This window comes from Rattus norvegicus, chromosome 20, assembly GCF_036323735.1.
Source record: "Rattus norvegicus strain BN/NHsdMcwi chromosome 20, GRCr8, whole genome shotgun sequence".
NCBI classification, from domain to species: domain Eukaryota; kingdom Metazoa; phylum Chordata; class Mammalia; order Rodentia; family Muridae; genus Rattus; species Rattus norvegicus.
The window spans coordinates 32,805,251-32,822,791 of record NC_086038.1 but is presented as its reverse complement, the minus strand read 5'-3'; the positions used below and the strand labels follow the sequence as shown (position 1 = coordinate 32,822,791).

The following is a 17,541-nucleotide window of genomic DNA, read 5'->3' as shown; positions in this document are numbered from 1 at the left end:
GCCTTTATCCTGTGAACCAACTCACTGGCCCCTAAAACTAACCCCAACTGCTCCTTGCTTTTCTTTGAGGTGGCATCTTGCTACACAGCTCTGACTAGCACTGATAGTCGTCCTTTAGCCTAAGATGACCTTGAATCTGTGGAATTCTTCTTGACTTAGCCTCGTGAATACTGGGATCACTGGTGTACGACACCACAAGCGGCTTTTCCTCCCCCTCTATAAACTAATGAGCACGCAGGTTTCTGTTTTTGTTGCTGTTTTTATAGGTTTTTATAGTCTCTAAAAGCAAGCCACATGTGCATACATGTTGGTGTATCAATGTTACGCTGTCATTTCTTTTAGGAAGAGAATAACTGTTGGATCATATAAGAAGTGTATGTTTAAATTTATGAGCAAATGCCAAACTGTATTCAGAAGTAGTGTGGCCAGTTTGCACTTCCACAGGTGTTCTATGGAGAACGGCATGACAGGCAGCTTTGCTAGACGTGGGCTCTAACTTTTTGTGTGTAATTTTCCTGTCAGTTTCCTACTAGCATGGTATTTGCTTGCTCAAACGTAAGCCTGTTTTGTTCCTCACTGTGACAGTGTTAAGTGTTTCTCAAGGGTCATCTACAAGGATTCATCTCAGAAACCCCTCGGGTACAAACTTTCTATACCCCAGTGACTACAACTTTCCAGTCACACTTAAGAAACAAAAAACAATGTGACCTGACAAGGAGTAGGCATGGAAGTTTGCCAGGTAATTTACTACAAGGGAGAACTGAAGAGAGTCCAATAAAAATCACCTCACTAGTCTTAGGGAATTGATGATGTTAGTTTCCCCGTGGCTCCCAGGAGATGTATGATTCCATATTTACATTCTCCATATGCTCTTTTACCCTGCCAACCTGAGGCACTCCCTCCTCTTCAGCGCCTTAGTAAGGTTTATCTGGGGAGTTGGGAAATGAGTGTGCACTGAAGTCTCCTTGGTCTTCTGGTCTGAGAAAACCTTGTATCTTTTGCTTTAATTCATGTCTTTTTGCTTTGGTTTGGGATTGGGACCACCTGTGGTGAACACTAAAAATATCCTAATGCACTCAAGGGTAGAGATTCCCAAATGTAGAGAAGAACCAGAACCTTCTCATTTGAGAGATCCTTAGTCAATGCCAGAGTCTGGCATACTGCAAGACGCAGACGTTTAAGTTGCCAAGATTTCTTCTGCCAAGAACCCTGTTTCACTGAATATGACCTTCTGAACTATTTTTTCTAACTACATGAATATTTAAAGACTTGCTTATGGATGTTATATTCGTACTTTTGGAGACTCATTTCATTTTCATGCTTGCACAAAGCAAGAGATGATAGAAAATATCCAAAAGTCTATCTGCAAGAATTTTCAGGAAAGCAAGATATGAGATGTTTATTGAATTGCTTTAGCCAGAAGATTGTTATTGTTATTATTATTATTATTATTATTATTATTATTAAATATTAGATGAGCTTAAATAAATACTCTTCAGTGAAAAATCAACCCTTATAAGGATTGTTATGAGGAATACTGAAGGGATACCCCAGGCTTCTATATAGTGGTACGCCCTTTGGGTTCTATTATATTTCCATGCCATTTTCCATACTGTGGCTGCAGGAAGAACACAGGCTATGAACCTGCTTTTGCTTTTGCTGAGCGTCCTGTCTTTACCGCGCTGTCTTCATTTGCTTTAGTTAGACACATATGTAGAAAACTGGTAGTAATCAAATTGACTTCATCCATTAAGCAGGGAGCACTGAAAGCAGACATGGAAAACAGTAAGAAATGACTATAGACAAAAAGCTGATGATAAACATTTCCTCGTTAGGGAAGGCATCCTGGTTCACTTTTGATTTTAAAATCCAGTCATATTTCTTGCTTCTGTATCACGAAAGCAAGAGCACAACTTTAGTTGAGCTGAAGACTGCCCTCCCTTGTTGCACAGTGTTTGCCTTTTTGTGTCTTTTGGTTTTTGGATTTCAGCTAGAGTTACCTGAAATTTTAAGAAAGGAGGAACTATGCAGGGATGAAGGAGCGTTTCAAGTAATTCGTAGGCAGGTAATCAGGTGTGAAGCCTCACTCGAAGCATCCTTTGCTTCCTTAGTTATATTCTCAAGAGCCTTAATTTGGACATAGAGCATGGACTTCTTTGATGTCTGGTGTTTCTTTATGGATGCATTTTCATTTTCTAACTATTTCTCAGTGGGGTTAATGTAAGGGTACTTTCAGTTGTCCTTTACTCCCCAAACTGGATATATTGGTGGACATTGCAATTTTGAACTAAACGTCATTCTCTGGAGTTTTATCACTGAAGTGCTCTGTTAGAAACAGTAGAATCTTCAACTCCAGAGACAAATGAAAGAGAGCAGAGCTTCAACCTTTCAGGCCACACAACACTTACATATTCTCAGGATTTCCATTGTGACAACCTTAGTTTTAGAACCTGTCTGAGTGCCATGACAGCGATCTGTTATAAAAATACAGCCAGGAAACTGCTTCCTCTCAGCGGTCCAAGGCATACACATATGGCCAATGTGGAAGCCTAACTGGGTAGATGATATTTGTGCTAGGAGAGATGCGAATGCCAGCACTTGATCTGACCTGCAGGCTTTGAGGAGCACTGAGAAAGGAGGGGTGGCTGTAAGGGGTCCTCCCCTGCGCGCAGACTTCCCATTTCCTCTGTGTTACTCGGTTATTCCAAGTGTTGAGGTGCCTGAACAGAAAAGTTATGATGCTTCCAACATATTAAAGGGACACAGCATGTACTAAATTAATGGAATTAGGGCACTGATTTTCAGATGTTGGCTAAATACCAGTGTATGTGAGTAAACATCAAACACAGATACTCGAGCAAGGTCAGTGGTCATCCAGCGTGACAGTAAACAGAAAGAGAAAGAAAGAAAGAAAGAAAGAAAGAAAGAAAGAAAGAAAGAAAGAAAGAAAGAAAAAAAGAAAGAAAGAAAAAAAGAAAGAAAGGAAGGAAGGAAGGAAGGAAGGAAGGAAGAAAGAAAGAAAGAAAGAAAGAAAGAGAAAAAGGAAGGAAGGAAGGAAGGAAGGAAGGAAGGAAGGAAGGAAGGAAGGAAGGAACCTCCAAAAAGAGCACTGCACTGTGAGAACTGGTTCCCCCACTCACTGGGAAGACAGTATTTCCTACTCTTTCCTTTTAAAGGGCCTCCATATTCCTTCCCAGTCTTCAGCCTCTGCCTTCCCCACACTGACGCACCTATCACATTGTCTGTATGACTCTCTTCTGATCTCATTACTCCATCCCACCACACTGTACACCCCATGCTACTTTCTTGTTCAGGATTGTCAAATTCAAGAAACACAAATGTCTCCTTTTATTCTAAAGCAGTGGTTCTTAACCTGTAGACCATGGCCCCCTTGGAGGTCAAATGCCCTTTTTGCAGGGGTCACATATCAGATACCTTGCATAGTATAGCATATGTTTACATTACAATCCATAATAGTAGCAACATTACAGTTATGAAGTAGTAAGGAAAATAATCGTACAGTTGGAGGTCACCACAATATGAGGAACTGTATGAAAGGGTTGTAGTTTTAGGAAGGTTGAGAAGTACTATAAAGGTTGCTTATCCCTCCCTCCTCCTCCAAATTTCACAAAAAGAGGCTCTGCTATAGTGGCTATTCCCAGTTGTCAACTTGACTATATCTAGAATGAACTACAATCAGAATTGGAAGGCTTATCTTTGATTCTGATCTTGAGGCTAAGAGATACAAGTTTCTGACCTGGATCTCATTATGGAGGTCTTGAGGCAAAGTGGCTGTGAATCCCAAGAGCTTAAGGCAAGGAGATCTCTGAGTTCAAGGTCACCTGGGACAAAGCAAGTCCCAGATCCAGGCGTGGTGGGACACACCTTCTGCTGGAGACTTACATAAGGACATTAGAAGAAGGAAGAGTCTCTCTTTTTCACCTGTCCCCCTGCCTAGTGGGACTAAGTCACCGCTAGATCCTTGGACTTCCATTCACAGCTGCTGCTGATTTTGTTGGGGAGTTGGACTACAGACTGTAAATCATCAACCAATTCTCTTACTATACAGAGACTACCCATAAGTTCTGTGACTCTAGAGAACCCTGACTAAGACACCTGCTCTTCTAGCAATAGCTGGTCACAGCCTCTATCTTTTTCTAGTAGCTTTATAAAATTTTGGATGGTATATTTCCTGGCTTTGAAGAAGTAAGAAGGGCTAAGTTCCATACACTGTCATTGACAATTACAAATATTTATTATAAGTGGCATTTTTAATATTATTAACACTCTTTTCATACCTTAACTTTTCTAGCTTCTACATGTAACTATTATAATCATGATTTTCAATTTTTAGTATGCTTGTTCTCCCCACATATAGACTCTTACTTAATCTCTGGACTCTTTGAAAATAACAAAGACCAGAACCCAAAGGGGAGGAACAATTTGCCAATTCAAAATCCAGGGGTGCTTAAAAATCACTGATGAGGAATTTGCCATCGTCATACAAACATTCTTTTCAGTACTGAACTATTGAGAATTTATTTGACCCCATTATTCTTAATTATACTCCTTATATTAGGTTAAATAATACCAGTGCTTTGATTTTGATTCAAGCTCACATCAAGTGAGTTTTACATTCATCCCTTGCCTCTCCTTTTCTGATTCATTCCCACAGTTTCTCTGAAACGAGTTACTAATTGTATGCCTCTCTCATTGCCTCACTTCCTGGAGTCTTTTCCTTGCCTGGGGCGCCACCATTCAAGACACTTATATCATTCAAATTCACCGGTTTCTGACTCACACTGAGGACACTAAGACTTAGTGTCTAGAACTCTTGTAGACTGGCAGTTTATTCTTAACCATCATTACAGCTGTTAATGTTAAAGGCTCTAAAAAAACAAAACAAAACAAAACCCAAGTAACATCAACTTGGGGAAAGCAAATTAAATTAGCTTCTAATATATTTTCAACAACTAGAAAAATCAATTGAGTATGAGTGTGGTAATGTTCCGTGTGTGTGTGTGTGTGTGTGTGTGTGTGTGTGTGTGTGCGCGCGCGCGCGCACGCGCGCATGTGCATGTATGTTGGGGGTTATTTACTCATGTGCTTGTGTTTGTGTGTATAAATAGGTAAGCATACATGTGCACATGCACATGCATGTGTGTATGCACACAAATACCAGAGATTGACATCAGGCAGCACTCTTAACTACTCCCCAGCTTAACTGATAAGACAGAGTGGAGCTTGTCAGTCTTGCTCACCCAGCTGCATAGAGAGCTCCAGGATCTGCCTGTCTCTGTTTTCCCAGTGGTGGGGTCCAGATGCATGCTGCTTTGCTCAGAATTTTAAGTAGGTTCTGGGCCCCTGAATTCATGTTCTCAGACTTGCAAGGCAAAGTCTTGAACAACCAAGCCATCCCCAACCTCAGCCACCTTCATTCTCTTCTCTTCTAAGACGAAGCCTACTATTGGCTAAGTTTTTACACCTGAGCAGTATTATTTTAGACAGAACTCCAAATAAGGATATGGAAGGATTAAATACCAATAGTTCTTATGAAAGTTTCAAAAAGTGTATTTATTGAACTAACATGTCTAGCAAGATACATGCTTTTTTGGTTATTAACATATGTGATTGTTTTCAAAGCTACTAATGGTTTTTTTATTATTTATTTTTTCAATGGATCCTGATCAACAGCTACAATTTAGGGGAAAATCTGGAGCTTTTTCTAGGGTCCCAGACAAAAGGTTTATTACTAAGTTTGACAGTGTAGTAGGGGGCTTTAAAAAGAGCCTCTGACCCCACCCACATAATCTTTATTAGACGCACTCTTACAAAAGGCATTTTCTCTTATTGACTCTTGGAAAGGTTGTTTTCATTATTTTATTTCTTTAATATTTAAAACATGTGGCTATCTATGGGAGTCGCCCTTTCTTTCATTCCTTTTATGGTGTGGGCTCAAGCTGTTCATTTTCATACTTGTGTCACTTCCCCCAAAGAACCTACACTTGTCTGTAGTCCCCTCAGACAGCTCAGGGCTGGCACGGTTAGGAGAGTTGATTAGGCCTGTTCCGAGTTTCAGGTGGTGCTCTATTTAGATTCATTGAGAGGATCAAAACCCTTATCAGGAACTCAAAGGCATGAATAGTTGTACTTTTCTGCAGTGCGTACAGCTCCTGCTTGTTGCTGAATTCACACAATGTACGTCTCTGTGTGGTATTACTGCAAAATAGCAAAGCGAGACCTGGAAATTCGAATCTTCTTACTGACAAATGATAAAATGTCTAGTCAATGGCTCATAGTCTATGTGTTTGTAAAAGTCATGTTCCTGGGATTAGGGGCAACTCACCTTGTCGGACAGCTAGGGTGGTGGTGTAGACCAAGAAGAGGAGGATGTAGTTCAGAAAGCTCTGGAAGACTGGTGTGTTTGCATGAAAATCTTCTGCCAGGTATTTGCTGGTCAAGCCAATTCCACAAACAAGAAGGGATAGCACTTGGCCCAAAGCCACAGAGATTAACATCTCCCTAAGAAATGAAGCAAAACACAGCAACATCAGCAGGGTATCAGTGGAAACACTGGCAGTTAAATCCATTGGTAATTCACAGCAGACACTGAGTTCAAGGCACTGGATACCATGTATTGTAACCCATTGCGGCAGTGCTAAGGAACTGTACAATTATTACGGAGGCCTTAGAGAGATGGAAACTAACTCTTTACATGGGTAATTAACTTGCTCACAGAACTCATCGTGAGGCTAAAGCAAAACCAGGTTATGAGGTTGAGTCTCAGCCTGGGAACCTGGCTTCCTTCCAGTCACTGTACTCCAGAAACCGTTGAGGAAAGGGAATATCATCTTGAAGCTTAGCACAGCATGTGGACTAGTGATGCCGAGAGTGTGCCCAACCCAGCGGGCAGAAATAGATTCCAGCATCAACTTTGTGTATAATTAATTAATAATGGGGGATCCAGACACTCTTGACTGAGAAAGGGGGCCCCGTCTAGCGTCCTTCTAAACTCTGGAACTCTGTTCTAAGAAGCTTTATTCGGGTCTTTATTCTCAGTTTCTTAAGTTACAATTGCCTATATATTAAAGCCATTATTCCTGAAATAGATTCGGGACTGTGGTAGTATAATAATTATGCAAATATTTTCATTGCCGTTTTCATAGGCAGTGCTCTTGCAGACTACTGAAGCGGGGACTGGAGGCAAGAGTCAAAGTGTTCAGTTTCCATGGAAATGAAATGCCCACATAAGCTTTGTAGTCATACACACACACACACACACACACACACACACACACACACACACACTCCTACTCCAACACAGGAAAGCGTCTGGAAACAGGAGGCGGACTTCGCTCTGAAAGTTTCTCCTGACCTTTGTGGTGTATTTGTAGAAGCAGCAATATAAAATGTGAAAGCTGTGGTATAAACACAAAGACTTTAAGCAGAGGATATGTGATATTATATATTTCTTCCTCCAAGGATTTCTTCTCCCATGGCAGACACAAGTCCATTTTTTTTTCTGGATGGAACACGGATCTATTTCTCCTTTTTTGGAAGCTAGATTAATCTAGCCTTGCTTTGATCCCTAGAGTGCAGAGAAGGTGAAGCCACAAGCCTTCTGGGCCCAGCCTTTGAGAAGTTTTGCTGCATTTATGTTTTCCTACTAGGAAACAGCTTCTCAGTAAGGAGCCTTAGATGTGCTATTGAATATGAGAAACTCCTGGGAAATAAAGAGAGAAACCCAGGCAGCCTTTGTGTCAAGTATGTGAGTGAGGGATTGGGATTCTCCTGCCTCCATCATACCAGGCCAGCCTACACACAGGAGAAGAGGTGAGGGGTTCCTGGAGACTGTGGCTCAACTTGGAAAGTTATGAGAAAAATGAAATGTTTCTTTGGGGCATGCAGGTTTCCAAGAAAGGGGCAACAGAAGGCTGGAAGGAAGCTCTGAATGTTCTCTCTCCAGTGGCCTCTGATCTGTTGGCTCCTGCCTCTCCAGCCCCATGGCATTCCTTCATGATGGCAGAGTGAAGATGGCAATGGAACAGTGGGTCTCTCTGCTCGTATTCCTTTGAGAACGTCCATCACCCCCTTTCCAGCCTGACTCCTATTCATTTGTTCCCCAAATCTTGGCTCTTTTGTCACTGGCTTCGAGAGGGCTTCCTGCTCCGTTTCCCTCAGGATGCATCTTATTTATTATTTTTATTACCTCATTGTCTTGTAATTACTACTTGCTTGTTTGTCTAGTCTGTTGTGCCTTTGGATTTTGACATTTTAAGTTTCCTGAGTATACCTGCAGCAGGATAACACCATTCAGAGGACCATGAAATGGAAGGCACAAAAGACAACCATGGGCTAAGTATAAGCAACACTGAGTGTGTAAGAATATCAGCGCTAGAGCTAGGGGTCTCCGCTGAGTTCAAGGCCAACTCTGTTCTACAGGACAGGTTCCAGGACAGCCATGGCTGCACAGAGAAACCCTGTCTCAAAGGGGAAAAAAAGAATAGCACAGCTTTTTAAAAAGATCAACAGGCTTGAGAATAGTAGAGCACATACTTAGGATGGGCAAGGTCCTGGGTTCAGTACTCAATGCTACAAAAGAAATAAAAAATGAACACCTCCCCCTTGCCAACTGAAAAAAGAAGTAAAAAATTCAAATAACCTGAGAGATTTGTAAAGTGTTTTTTTTTAAAGATTAGGAATAAGGTAATATGGTTTGTTATGACATTATGATGCACATCTGTTTTTCTTGGCCTTCCAACCCCCTCTACCCCTCCATTTTCCTGTCCTCCACTCTCTGATCTTCCCTCCTCTGAAACACTATTTTCATCCTACGTGTATTTCACCACCATTTTCTGTCATCCCCAATCCTTTCTCTGCTTTTCCAATAATTAATTTATTTATATTTCATGTTCATTCATGTTTTGTCTGCATGTATGTCTCTACATGCAGCTCAAAGGTACTGGATCCCTGAAACTGGAATTACCAGAAATTATGAGCTGCCTGTCATGCGGGTGCTGGGGATTGAACCCAGGACCTCTGGAAGAGCAGCCAGTGCTCTTAACCACTGAGCCATCTCTCCAGTCCTAGCCCCCCCCCATCAGTTCTTAACCCCCATCAACATTCTTTTTTCTAGTTTTGTGTAATCCTTACAAACCATATATATATATATATATATATATATATATATACACACACACACACACATATATATATATATATATTCCTACATGTGACAGAAACATACTATTGTCACTCCATATTTGAGATATTTGGGTTGACACAATACTTTCCAGCACCATCCATTTTGTTATAAGTGTTCTGATTTTATTTTTATATAAATACTACAATTTGTTATCCATTTTGCTGTTGATAGGCACCTAGTCTCATTCTATCTCTTAGCTGTTGTACTTAAAGCAGCAATGAACATGGATGCACAAGTGTCTCTGTGGTATGTTGTGGTATAATTAAAAACGGGCATGACTGGTTCCCGCCAGTTCCCACTCCACTTGGATCTGTGCGCTCCGGTGTTTCTGTCAGCCGCTTTCACACACTGTGCCCTTGGCTGGTCGTTACTACACCTGACCCACACATCACATTCTGCAGGCCATGCTAGCGTGACCCCATGCCACTCTAGCCTCAAGCATTCTTCCTGCCACGGACTCTGCTCACACTCCCAACGACCCAGCGAAGTAATGGCTCAGCAAACTGTCCCCAAAACCAGATGTATATGTTCATTACTCAATGTATAATACATCCACACAATCAATTTACAACCAATTGATAAGGATATAAACCGCCCACCTAGATAAGATATAGTTTGCTCATCTAGACACACAAAACCCTGTACACATCCATCCCTTAAGAAGAGTCATAACAACCTGTAAATGTGCAGAGAGAAGCTTAACATCTGCCTCCATGTTCTCTCGGCTGCTCTCTCCCTCACTTCTGTCTTCTCTCCTCTCTAATACTTTTCTCCCGCCCATCCTTCCTTCTCACCCAATGACAGGCCTCGTTCTATCACGTAACCTGCCTTCACCTGCATAATGACATCAACCTACAGTGGTTGGACTTAGAGTCCTTTAGATGTATATACATACACGAGCGATGTAGGTGGGTCATATAGGATTTCTATATTTCGTGTGTGTTTTTGAGAAATCTCCATGCTTATTTCCATAATGATTTCACTTATTTACATTTCCACCAGCAAGGAAAGGGGATTTCCTTTTCCTCACATCCTCACCAGCATTTGTTCATTTTCTTGAGGTCAACTTTTTTGACAGAAGTAAAATGGAGTCTCAAACGTTTATTACTTTGTATTTCCCACATAGCTAGAGTGTTGAACACCTTTAAAAACATCTATTGGCTAATTGTGCTGGTGCCACTACGTGAACTGAATCCTCATCCTCTTCCTGTTCTTCCTCCTTCTCTTCTACTTCCTCTTGTTTCTTTTATTCCTCCTCTTCCTCATCCCTTTTCCTCCACCTCTACTCCCTCTTCTCTCCTCTCTCCTCCTCCTGTGCCTCCTGTTGCTTTTTCTTTGAGACCACTTGTTCTGCGGTCAAGGATGACCTGGAATTTCCAATCCTCTGTAGTTTAGATGTGCTAACATATCCAGGAGTTTTGTTTGTTTGTTTGTTTGTTTGTTTGTTTTCCACAGTGCTGAGAATCAAATTCTAGGTATAATTCAAGCTCAGCATGCATTTTGCCAACTGCACTACATCCCTAGTTTTGTATTTCACTCTTAGAGAACGTTCTGTTTGGTTGTTCACTTTACTTCTTGATTGGAGGATTTTTTTTTTTACAGTTCTTTAGATACTTTAGGTATAAGTCCCCTGCCTGAAATATTGCTGTCAAAGATGTTTTCTCATTCTCTAGCCTGTCACTTTGTTCTGTTAATGGTTTCCTTTGTTGTATAGAAGCCCTTTAATTTCATATAGCCCTATCTGTCAATTCTTATCTTGGGAACCTAGGGTACAGAGAGTTTCCTCAGTGGGATCATTAATGGTGACTACATTGGTAGAAAATGGTGAGGAAAAAAAATGAAAGGCATGCCAACTTTGAAGACTTCTTTGATGATATTTGATCTAATCACCATGTAGCACAATACTAATCATGGTAGATAAATAATTAATTTACAGGAGAATAATAATCCTATGACTGGTAATTCTTGATTATTTGCCTAATATACATACTGAAATGGAGAGATATTGGTAAAGTTACAGCTAGTATATTAAATGGTTGCTTCTGAAGCTGAGTATGCACTAGAGAGTGTTGTGTGGAGTGTCCCTTCTTGTTGGAAAAGAATAAAAAAATACTATGACCTACTTAAATTATAATGATGATGTTTAAGAACTTGGTAGCATCCTGAACCAAATTAGGATACACAAGATTACCAAATACCTACACAGGACAATGAAATTTTAACCTGTCATGTAACTGACTCCAACATATTATAAAAAGCTTTTCTATATGCTGCTTACAAGATGTATAAAATGAACAAGACAAGTCTACCATTGGGAGACCATTTAACCAAACTTTTAACACTGGATTTTCAAGAAGTTTGGTACAAAATAAAGAAATAGAAAGTAAATGGAAATACCAACAATAGTTCATGTTTGTAAAATATTGGGAATAATTTATACAATTTTCTTTAACCCTCAGAAAATCTTATAGAGCAAATGCTGTTATTGTGTCTTTTGATAGATAAGGACCTAAGTCATAGGAAGGTCCACCATCCCAAGGTCACAGAACTGTATATGTGTGTGTGTGTATGTGTATATATGTATATATGTATATATATATGTATATATATGTGTGTGTGCATATGTGTATATGTATATATAATATATATTTACATATAATTTAAAATTATATATGTGTGCATACATCTATGTTTATATGTATGCATACACTCATATAATTTCAAATTGTTTTAAAAAGAAAGAATATTAGACATTTGGAGAGTAATAAGCCCATAGTCTAAATAGCCTTTGCTGTCAATTTGGGAACAGGACCATGATACATCAGACACAATAGGTGTGTCATTTCTGCCAACATTTTATGCACAATGAGCTCATTGACCCACAGATGTCATCTGACAGGGGTGATGCAATGAAAGTTGGTACATCACTTCCTTGGGTCTTTTACCTACCAAGCAAAATATATTAGACTGTGACATATAAGTTGCAGTAAAAGGCATAAACTGTTTCAAATACCCACTGATATGAGTAGATAACAAAACCTAGTTTATATAATAAAAATTATTAAGGGGAATAATACATAGATATAAATTGCTTTGTGACCAAATCTTGTATATATTTGAACTAAAAAACAACCTACTACCAAAACACTATGAGCATGATTTCATTTATATGTATGTCTAGGTAACAGAAGTCCACAGAAATCGAAAGTATGTGAGTGGTTACCTAGGGCTAGGAGAATTGAAGAGAGAGGGTTTGACTGACAAAGCTATTTTGCTTTATTTATTTATTTATTTACACTCCAGATTTTATTCCCCTCCTGGTCCACCCCAACCCCAAGGGTTCCACATCCCATGTGATGAAAATGTTCAAACTGAAGTGAGGTTTTAAAAAAATTGAGGATATATTTATGTGCGGTGTTTACTTGTGTGCACACATTCACTTGTGTGCGTTTATATGTGTGCGTGTGAAAATGAGAGGTTGGCATCAAGAGACTTCCTTGATGGCACAGAGCTATGTTTCTGAACTTGCTAAACTAGACCAGGATTAAGCTGAAGCTAGGTAAGCATGTCAAGCCCTAAATTCTGAAATACTATGCTGCGTCATCATTAGCTATAAAATTATTCTGTTTTCAGAGAGTATATGGAGCACAGAGCTAACCTAACAGGTTGGTTTTTTGAAACATTTTTCAACAGTAAAGACAAAACCCACAACTAGTCTGACTGACAAGAAATCTTCTGCCAAGGGCCCTGTGATGTGCACCTTCCAACAGGAGGCCAACACAAGCCTACCTTGTTTTGTTAGCTAAACAGAGCTGTAGACTCACCGTGTTGAGTATAGTCTTTCAATTATCAGTCATGTCTTTCAGCCACTGCCAGTCTGACTGAATTGAGAATGCAGAGTATGATTTTATAGGGCATACAATAAACATCATGTGGATGGCAGGAGGGTTGTAATGACTCTCTTACCGGAACAGCTCATGAGTCCATTCTTAACTAAAGGGATCTAGATATCAGAACTACTGGAGCCTGTGTGCTTGAGAGACTTATTAGAGGTATGAAAATAAAATAAATAAGTAAATATAAAACCTCCTAATGCCTAAATGCTCATACTCTAACTCTGACCCCTGTCTTGCCATTTTGCCTCCCTCAAATTCCTTGTTTTCCATTGCTACAGGAAGAATCCATTTGGTGGTGTGTTGCGCAGAAACCTGCCCTGCCCATTGTAGACTCCCTTGAGTTGGTTCCGGACATTATATATTCCTCTTAGGTTTTTCCCTTGCGATTGATCTGTGGTTCCTATACTTAACTCTTTATGGCCCGAAATGCCAACTTGTCTCAAAAGCCTCCCATTGGCCATTCCTGATACCCAATCTGAGTCAAGTGTTCTCAAGTGTGTGTTTCTATTTCTACTCATATTGTCTGTATTGTATTGTCTGTATAGCTCATGAGCTCCCAAGAAGAGAGGAAACTTTAATAATTTCTATGTTCTATTCCTAGAGACTGATGACCTTATGACTGACAGAAGCAGTAGATGTTCATTAAACACAGAGTGCAGGTATTGTTGAAGGAGCCAGTATCTATGTGTGGAAAGGGCCAAGTGTTAGAAGGTTGGTAAGATGGTTCCTTATCCTAGATGGAAAAAGTACCAGCAATGAAACAGAAAATACTCTGTTTTTACTGTAGCCCATCTGCCAACTAGAAACTGAGATTAATAAGCTATTTTCTAGTGCATTTCTGAACAAGCCCAGAAAGGTGCTACCTTGCAAAAAAAAATGATGCTAAAAATGGCGCTGGGTGAAATTTTGCAGAGTGAGCTGTTGGTTATGCATGTTGTACATAGAATAGCACAGCAGATGCGGTCTAACGTAGACACATAGTTCATATAATTTTAGTAGCAGAAATGGAAAAGGAGGCTATGATACACATTTTCATCTGTGTTTGTGCGTTTAAAAGGACATCTCATCCACTTTAAAATGCAGACAGACTAGACAATGAAAAATGCATGAGTCTCAGAAAAAAATGGTGCTTCTGAAAGTTGAATATCTGTTACAACAGAGCTCGTACTCATAAATACTGACGTGCCCATTATCAGTAGCATTGCGTTGTGTGAAAGGTACAGAATTTAAAATTGGGGGGTGGGGGATAAGCCTCTGGTACAAGTTAAACATTCAAAATAATAAGATTAAAAATAAAGCGTAAATTCTAATCTGTTTCTTTCAATCATGAGAATATGTTCTTTCAGAAGGTATGAAGAATGTCAGCACAGCGTTACATAATCATATTGCACTGTAATAATTTTTTTTATCATGAGAGTGGAATAATTATACCATCATCTTGAATTAGAACAAATCAACCTCCCTGCTGAGGCATCGTCATTCTGAAAATGAATTCTAGGCAAGTCTCATCAGATTTGAGTCGGTACATGGATTCAGAGACGCATATATTAAGAATTAATTAATTAATTAATTAATATGGCTTGGTGGAAAGCCATAGGAGAAGCAACTACTATGTTCTTTGATGAGATACTTGTTTGTAGACCATTGAGTTGGAGAAGTTCTTGTCTCAAAGGTTTGGCCTGTAACTGAGGATTAGAAGACTTCTAAATAAAGTGATTCTTAGGGCAGAAACAAATGCGTGTGCTGAGAGGTTTGACACTGACTAGGATTTCTTTCTTTCCAATCTGAATTTCTGGGCTTGAATCTATTCATTGGCTCTGTGGTATCATTTTGAATTGTGTTTGCCATTAAGTAGAAGAAACTAAGTAAGCCACAGGAGGTCTTCCTGTGACGTGTGCGCTAAGTACGGGAAATACTTGAACTTCCGTGTAACAGGATGAGTCATGGATCATTTTAGTGTTGATAACTCGGCAATCGTAATATAAAAGCACTTCCCAGAGAGAAAATAATAAGTCATTATTCTGATGATAAAGACTCAATTTGGTACTGGGAAACTGGCTTCATGCTTTCTGTCCAAAGAAAGGAAGAGAAGGCATTAAAGAGAAAGTTGGAACTTTCTGACCCTGTCAGGTCAACTATGTAAGTGCAATGATTTTGACTATCTCCCACTTTGGGCTTATGGTCCTTTATGTAAAATAAGAACATATGAAAGGCCTGCATATGTGACACTTCTCCCATCCAGATACAACTGGCTTACTCCACCTCCTAACTTAAAAATTCTTCAGCTCAGAGGCTGGGCTGCTTTTAACTCTAGAATCCAGCTATTTTGGTTACCTGGACATTTTGGACTTCTCTTTACTCTCTTGAAGAACTTCTTGACCCAGGCTGCCCCTCTTGGTTGGTAGCTCCTCTCTTGTTCTCCTCTCCAGCCTCTCCTCACATGGCTTAGTACCGTGTTCACTCTGGACTCTGCTGGATGTCTCTGCCTCTGGCTGTGCTCTCCCTTTATCTACAAAAACCCTTTCTCCTCTGTCACACCTAGGAGCAGTTATACCCTGTCCCCTTCACTTCAATTTTGCATTCAAGCACAGATTTGTAACTTAATGAACCTGGGTTTAGAACCTCATCCTGTCATTTTGAGACTTTTCATTCATCTCTAAAATGTAAGATATTAATGGATATTCCCAGGGGTCATGGTGAAGGCTAAACAAGGCAGTTCATATAAACTGCTTCCTGTAATATCTGACTCATGGGAAACACTCAGAATAAGTTTTACCCGCATGGAGTCCATTTGGAAGTACCAGCTCATCAATCACTTAGAGCTATCAACCTGTATGATTGTTCTGGTACTTTCAGAAGTTTGCTAACATGTATCCCGAGTTAACTGCTTCAATGACTAATAAATGTAGCCTCAAAATAAGAAAGCCTTTGGGATTCTTATCTTTTAGAAAGTCAGTAATGACAGCAGAAGAGGGAGGGAGGGAAGGAGGGGGGAGAGAGAGAGAGAGAGAGAGAGAGAGAGAGAGAGAGAGGGAGAGAGAGAGAGAGAGAGAGAGAGAGAGAGAGAGAGAGGGAGGGAGGGAGAGAGAGAGAGAGAGAGACTACTTAACAGGTTTTCAGGAGGAATTTCCAACTACTTACGCTCCCTAACATCTTCTTGGAGAACAGAGAAGCAGTGTAACCTTTTAGAATGACTGTTACTATTTGCTTTGTGCATTTTAAATGATTTTGACATTTTTTCATTTCAAAATGCTTTTAGCTTTGCATTTTGAATTACGTTAGTGAACCCTGGGGCCAAAAGGCAAACATTTAACTTTGAAATGCACTGAGTGAACAAAACCAAAGGCAGCATACAGACAGACTGGCTCACCGCATCTTTACATAAAAATCGTGTCAGATTTCATTATTCTATTCTGCACATAACACATTCCTACCCATGAAGTAAAAGGAAATTATACTCCTCTGAGTGCCAAACTCTGCACACTGTGAAAACTCCCTTGAGAAATGTGTAATCAACCGAGGCCACAGCTTATGCATTTATGTGTAAGAATGTTGCAGGGCACACAGCTAAGTCTTGCCTCACTGCAGAACAGACATCACTCGGCTTTTGCTCCCAAGCAAAAGGACTCTGTCCGTTCACAGGCTAATGGACACACTTTTCATTTTTCTTTGCATCAAGAGATGATTGCCATGCCCCTGCTCTATTGATACAAATAATAAATCATATCAATGAATCATATCAATCATTTATTGATATGAACAAAGAGTTTTTATTTCAACTTTTTTTTTTTTACAGATTGCCTATAAGAAAACATAAAAATCATGTCAAAATTTAATGTGTATAGCATGGGTGGAGAAAAAATTGTTGTAGAGAAAAGAACCTCCTGTAGGAATAAAAATTGCGTATTTATTATAATTAAATTTTATAATGACTGGGAAGAAACTGATTTATTGAATTTTTTAAAGCACGTATAAATTTAACAAAATCGTGAAATTCTATTTATTGTCATCTCAGGATCAAGCTGAAGAGATGGCAGGGGTAACCCAAAGTGTGGGATCTCCAAAGGCTCTTGGCTGTCTTTAGAACTGAAAAGAACGGAAGGAAAGACCAATGGGAGAGTTCTCTGGTGGTGGGCTGTCCAAGAGGATGGTTAATGACTGGAGACAGAGGAGGCTGACAAGGGTATCTGTGGATGCTGAATTCGCTGATTCACAATGTTCTGCCTTTGAAAAAGCTATCAAGACAGAAACTGATAGAACGTCAGGTGAAACAAGAGAAAGATTGTTGCTGCAAACCAATGATGCAATCATGATGTCTACTGGGAGGAGCTCCTGCTAAAGTTTCAAGTGAAGACCAGTATTAGACCCCCACCTACTGGGAACCTCTGACTTGTCAAGAATAAAGATAAAAAGACAAGCTCTCTCATGTATCTACATTAA

At 39.8% G+C, this 17,541-nt stretch overlaps 1 protein-coding gene across 2 annotated transcripts in view; it reads right to left on the bottom strand.

Moving 5' to 3' along the window:
- Positions 1-17,541, bottom strand: part of Slc35f1 (solute carrier family 35, member F1) — a 388,376-nt gene that overhangs the window by 138,675 nt on the left and 232,160 nt on the right. For both annotated transcript variants that reach the window (NM_001109338.1, XM_039099032.2), the window contains exon 2: positions 6,347-6,522. In NM_001109338.1, the coding sequence (NP_001102808.1) occupies positions 6,347-6,522 (176 nt within the window). The remainder of the gene's footprint in view (positions 1-6,346; positions 6,523-17,541) is intronic.